The sequence below is a fragment of the Sinocyclocheilus rhinocerous genome, unplaced genomic scaffold (genome assembly GCF_001515625.1).
Source record: "Sinocyclocheilus rhinocerous isolate Xijiao unplaced genomic scaffold, SAMN03320098_v1.1 scaffold3693, whole genome shotgun sequence".
NCBI classification, from domain to species: domain Eukaryota; kingdom Metazoa; phylum Chordata; class Actinopteri; order Cypriniformes; family Cyprinidae; genus Sinocyclocheilus; species Sinocyclocheilus rhinocerous.
The window spans coordinates 172,250-178,390 of NW_015630705.1; the positions used below are offsets into that span (position 1 = coordinate 172,250).

At 41.1% G+C, this 6,141-nt stretch overlaps 2 protein-coding genes across 3 annotated transcripts in view; one reads left to right on the plus strand and one right to left on the minus strand.

Annotated features, from left to right (window-relative positions):
* cnot11 (CCR4-NOT transcription complex, subunit 11) overlaps positions 1-3,766 on the plus strand; it is a 4,960-nt gene extending 1,194 nt beyond the window's left edge. The window contains exons 3-8 of the mRNA XM_016553235.1: positions 102-266; positions 1,423-1,614; positions 1,689-1,693; positions 2,461-2,690; positions 2,800-2,896; positions 3,368-3,766. Of these exons, the coding sequence (XP_016408721.1) occupies positions 102-266; positions 1,423-1,614; positions 1,689-1,693; positions 2,461-2,690; positions 2,800-2,896; positions 3,368-3,565 (887 nt within the window). The 3' untranslated portion in view covers positions 3,566-3,766. The remainder of the gene's footprint in view (positions 1-101; positions 267-1,422; positions 1,615-1,688; positions 1,694-2,460; positions 2,691-2,799; positions 2,897-3,367) is intronic.
* A 525-nt stretch (positions 3,767-4,291) lies between these two features.
* Positions 4,292-6,141, minus strand: part of lcp1 (lymphocyte cytosolic protein 1 (L-plastin)) — a 19,850-nt gene continuing 18,000 nt past the window's right edge. For both annotated transcript variants that reach the window (XM_016553225.1, XM_016553226.1), the window contains exons 13-16: positions 5,964-6,097; positions 5,727-5,847; positions 5,521-5,645; positions 4,292-4,811 (exon numbers count right to left, since the gene is read on the minus strand). In XM_016553225.1, the coding sequence (XP_016408711.1) occupies positions 4,679-4,811; positions 5,521-5,645; positions 5,727-5,847; positions 5,964-6,097 (513 nt within the window). In that variant the 3' untranslated portion in view covers positions 4,292-4,678. The remainder of the gene's footprint in view (positions 4,812-5,520; positions 5,646-5,726; positions 5,848-5,963; positions 6,098-6,141) is intronic.

A 6,141-nucleotide genomic window follows, 5' to 3' on the forward strand; every position in this document is an offset into this window, starting at 1 on the left:
CCGCGGCAGACGAGCAGGAGACGCTCTCAGGTGTGCTGTGTTTCTCTTGCGTCGTCGCTCGAGTGAGTCTCTGCTGTAGTGTTTGTAACGCTTCCCTGCAGGTTTCCTGCCCCCCATCACGCTGCCGGAGAAGTACTTCCTGTCTCAGCTGATGCTGGCTCCGCCGCGAGAGCTCTTCAAGAAGACGCCGAGACAAGTGTCCAGCATGGACATGAGCTCCACACCGCAGACCATAGACATCAGCGGACTGCAGCTGGCGCTCGCCGGTACAACACGCCACACACTGATCAAAACTGTCTCTTCTGCTCAGCCAGGCTGCGTTTATTTGATCAAAAATACTGTAAAAATGTGAAATATTATTATAATGTAAAACAGCTGTTTTCTATGTGAATGTGTTAAACTGTAATTTATTCCTGTGATGCGCAGCTGTATTTTCAGTCTTCAGTGTCACATGATCTTCAGAAATCATTCTAATATGCTGATTAAATGAAACATTTCTGATTATTATCAATGTTGAAAACAGTCGTGCTGCACAATATTATTCAGAAGTTAGTAAGTCAGATTAAAAAAACTAAAATTATTGTTTTTCTTCAACAAGGAGGCATTAAATTGATCAGATGTGGCAGTTAAGACATTTATAATATTACAAACATCATATTATACATATTATATATCATGTTGGCGCTTGTTGTTGGCTTTAATTTATGCTTATTAAAAATTGCATATATATATATATATATATATTACAGTAATGAGTATTTTCATTGGGAATAAACAAGCTTAACTTTCTTTAAGCAAAATGTACACTATAGTTCAAACTTTTTGAAAGTAATTAACACTTTTATTCACCAAGAACGCATTAAACTGATCAAAAGTGACAGTGAAGACGATATCATAAGATTTCGGTTTCAAATAAACGCTGCTCTTTTGAACTTTCTATTCATCTGTGAATCCTGAAAAATAAAATGCATCACGGTTTCTGTTTTCAACATTGATACTAATCACAACTGTATCATCAAATCAGCATATTAGAATGATTTCTGAAGATCATGTGACACTGAAGACTGGAGTAATGATGCTGAAAATACAGCTGCACATCACAGAAATACATTACAATTTAACACATATTCACATAGAAAACAGCTGTTCTAAATTACAATAATATTTCAATTTTTTACAGTATTTTTGATCAAATAAATGCAGCCTTGCTGAGCAGAAGAGACTTCTTTCAGAGACATTTAAAAAAAAATATTCCAAACTTTTGACTGGTATTGTAAGGCACGACTCGTATCTGATATTTACAGGTATATCCATCTCAGATCTCCACTATATCGGATTATAATTGGCTGAAAATCCAATCCTGTGCTTTTTCCGGTGTTCCAGAGAGATGTAATGATGTGCTGGTTTGTGTCTTTGGTTCAGAGCGTCAGTCGGAGCTGCCCACTCAGAGCAAGGCCAGTTTTCCCAGCCTGCTCAGCGACCCCGACCCAGACTCCTCCAACTCTGGCTTCGACAGCTCCGTGGCCAATCAGATCACAGAGTCTCTGGTGTCCGGCCCGCGGCCTGCTCTGGAGAGTGAGTGTGACATGCTCGTGTTTCTGCTGTGTGCTAACTGCAGCTAAACGTCTGGTTTCATCTCGTCTGTGAATCCTGAAAAATAAAATGTATCACGTTTTTTTTCTACACAGATATTGTGCAGCACAACCGTTTTCAACATTGATGATAATAAAGCAATAAGAATTTATAACAGCTAAGGGGCGAAGCGGAGTGCCTAAAACCTCCCTTAGCTGTTATAAATTCACTGTAAACCACGGCTTCACGGGGCTTACTGCTTTTATAAAACGGTTATTCCATATACGTAGTAAGGTTTCACAAAATAAAACAGAGCAAATAAAGTGTAATGATATTAATAAAAACAGTATTCTTCCACCAAACAATGTAGCTCCTCAGAAACAGTTGTGGTTGCTACAAAGTGGTTGCCGAGCAACACACAAACGTAAACAAAGGTGTATGTTACTTTGTAGAGTCATTTACAACAGCTTCGAACGCAGCTCAGCCAATCAGAATCAAGCACCGGAACTCTCCGTTTTATAATCAGAAATGTTTCTCGAGCAGCAAATCAGCATATTAGAATGATTTCTGAAGATCATGTGACACTGAAGACTGGAGTAATGATGCTGAAAATACAGCTGCGCATCACAGAAATAAATTACAGTTTAATACATATTCACATAGAAAACAGCTGTTCTAAATTATAATAATATTTCTCAATTTTACAGTATTTTTGATCAAATAAATGCAGCCTGTATGCCTAAATAAATGCAAAAACATAAAAAAAAAAAAATACACGCCCCTAACTTTTGAATGGTAGTGTACATTTTGTACTCTTCAATAAATATGAATTCCCTTAATATATATGTAATTTTTAATAAGGCAGTGCAACAGTGTATAAAGACTTAGTTTATCAAATGTTCTTTGGTTCCTCAGCTGCTTGGTGAACTGGAGAAGGACCCAAAGCTGGTTTATCACATCAGTCTGACTCCAGCCAAACTACCGGACCTGGTTGAGAACAACCCTCTGGTGGCCATCGAGATGCTCCTGAAGCTGATGTCCTCCAGCCAGATCACGGAGTATTTCTCTGTCCTGGTCAACATGGACATGTCGCTGCACTCCATGGAGGTGGTCAACAGGTACGGCTCTCTCGTCTGGTTTCTGTCAGAGCGGATGGAGCGATAAACAGGAGGTGAATCAGTGCCCTGAGCTCCGCTTCATTCCGTGTGTTTGATTGTTGGGCTGCAGATTAACCACAGCGGTGGATCTTCCTCCTGAGTTCATCCATCTCTACATCTCCAACTGCATCTCCACCTGTGAGCAGATCAAAGACAAGTACATGCAGGTAATATTTTCATTATGCTGATTTGCAAAAAAGGTCGTATTTTACCTCATCTGATCAGTTTTTCACAAAATAAAATGATTTTTCAAATTAAACTTTAATGCACTTCATCACACAAATGCTATGAAATGCATCCTATTTAGTGAGAAAGTGACGTGAAACGGTAAAACAGACACTATTTTTGCAATCAGCAGCACCCTAAATCAGTGAGAAACTTGTATTGATTTGATGCAGGACCGAGTTGATGATGATTTCAACAGCACTGCTATTATTGTGCAAATAATATTTTCTAAATGAGTGTAAGTGACCGTTCTTATATTAACTGGTCTGATTCGGTGCTCATTGATTTATGTGAGCTGCTACATCACATAGATACAATATTACAGCAGTTGTAGCAACATGACACGGATTGTAGAACCGAGGGAAGTGTGTTATTGTGTGATGGAAAGCAGTTGTCTGTTGTGTCTCCTGAAGAACCGTCTGGTGCGTCTGGTGTGCGTCTTCCTCCAGTCCCTCATCAGGAATAAGATCATTAATGTTCAGGATCTGTTCATCGAGGTGCAGGCCTTCTGCATCGAGTTCAGTCGAATCCGTGAGGCCGCCGGTCTCTTCCGCCTCCTCAAGACTCTGGATAACGGAGAGATGCCAGCCGAGGGCAAGACGGCCAAATGAACTCAAGGACTAAAGCTGAGTCTCTCCTCTATTAAAGCACATGAGTGCAGCCTTTCAGCTCACAGACTGAACGGCGTACGAACTCCATCTGTTTTCTCTTCCTATCTTTACAACATGTGCTCCACTATCGTGACCTGTTTTGATCCCAAACACCTGTATTTTTTGTCCATTAAAGTGATGGTTGCGTACACGTTCCCAGACGACGCGCTTCAGTTTGTGTGTCTGTAAACTCCTCCGCTTCAGCAGATTTAGAGAATGCATTTGTGACGGATTTGAAGTGGATTTATGCGGCTCGGTTTTACGGAAAGTCATTATGTCAATGTTTGTATCGTCTTGTGTTAGTCACATTGATCGTCAGATTTGGAAAAATGTAGCATTGCATCAGTGTCTCACTGCAAGTGAATGGGTGCCGTCAGAATGAGAGTCCAAACAGCTGATAAAAACATCACAATAATCCACAAGTAATCCACAGCACTCCAGTCCATCAGTTAACATCTGGGGAAGACAAAAGATGAAACTAATCCAGCATTAAGACGTTTTTAACTCAAATACATAGAGTCCATAATCCATAATAACAACCAGCGTTTAAACAGCTCTAAACACATATGTGGCTGGATTTTGATGCGAGAGACAACAGCAGATGAGCTTTTTCACTGGAGGAAGCGTGCTACCTAATAGCATGTCAGTAGTATGAAACAAGCACAAACACTCGAGTTAAAAAATGTTTTTTATTTGCACATTGATTTCCAGTGACATTTAAACGTACATCGGATTCAGAGACGGAACGTGTGTTTACTGCCGTTTATAGGCTGAAGTACCTGAACATTCAAAAGAGCACAACTGGCCTGACTTTATATTCACGCACACCGTGCTCATAGACACAAACAGACGCGACCTTTGACCTTTTTTGTACACCGGTTAAGCCTGATTATCTAGAGGTTAATGAAGACAGCAGATAGATTGAATCGATTATTCTTCTGAGTGTCAAGAACGGTTAGTTCATATTCCCCTGAGAAGTTTTCATGATAAATGCATGATGGTGGGAACCCAGTAACTGAGCAACAACTATAAAAGACAAAGGAAATATAAAAGCAGGCGTATAATCCTGCGCTTCTAGATTCGTCTCATTCCTCGAGCCATGAGGCAGGCGAACACCGTCATCACCATCTTGGGCTTGACCTCCACCAGATCCTCCGGCAGCGCATACACTCGCGCTCCGATCTTCCTCGCCATAGAGATCGCGTACCTGAGAACACATCGGTGAGTTTGACATGCCGTTTGATTTTCAGCCGAGTTTGAACCGTTCTGGGTTCAGTAGATGTTCAATTCTGACTTTCTCATAATTCTGAGTTTGTCTCACAATTATCACTTTCTCGCAGTTCTGAGTTTATATCTCAATTCTGACTTTCTCATAATTCTGAGTTTGTCTCACAATTATCACTTTCTCGCAGTTCTGAGTTTATATCTCAATTCTGACTTTCTCATAATTCTGAGTTTGTATCTCGCAATTCTGATTTTTCTCGCAATACTGAGTTTATATCTCAATTCTGACTTTCTCATAATTCTGGGTTTATATCTCGCAATACTGACTTTCTCGTAATACTAAGTTTATATCTTGCAATTCTGACTTTCTCGTAATACTAAGTTTGTCTCACAATTATCACTTTCTCGCAATTCTGACTTTTTCTTGCAATTCTGGGTTTATATCTCGCAATTCTGACCTTCTTGTAATACTGAGTTTATATCTTGCAATTCTGATTTGTCTCGCAATTCTGAGTTTATTTTTCACAATCTTACATTTTTCTCGCAATTCTGACTTTGAAGAAAATTGTAGACTTTTAAGAGAAATATTTTTCCATGCGTCACATTACACCACAGCGCTGAACTCATATCAAACCCAGAACATCTGTTTAATATTCATTAATATGCTAATGAGGAGTGTGACTGTGACGTACTTGGCATTATTGAGTTTCTCTTCGTCTGTCAGGTCTTCTGTCTTGAGAAGGTCGTAGCGGATGGAGCCGGGCTGGATGGCGTCAATCAGGTCCAGGACCGGCATGCTGCTGCTTATGGATCCGTCCTGCAGAATCATAACCGAAGAGGTAAGTTCTGATACGGACGGAACATGTGTTTTTCTTCACAGTGAGCGTGAGCTGCTTACTTTAAAGCCGCTGATGGTGCCTTTGCCGGCCTGTGTGAGTGCGTCGTTAACCCAGATCACGATGGTGTCGTCGTTGACCTTCTGCCCGTCGCCCAGATCCTCCAGGATGTTGAGTGTGTATCTGCAGACAGAAGATGAGCGAGACCTTCAGCAGGCGTGTGGATCTCAAGCGGATGATCGTGAGTGACTGTGTTTGTGCGGATCTGAAGCGTATGATCACGTGTTTGCGTGTCTGACCTCCTCATGAGCTGCCAGAGCAGAGCGAGCGTCAGTTTCCGATTGCCTTCGTTCAGATCCTGACCAGCGATTCCCACCAGAGAGAACTTGGCCTCCTTCTTCCCCAGCTCCACTGCGTAGTTACAGTTCTCCAGCTGCAATCCACAATAATCCAGTTATACACGTGTGTGTGAGTGAG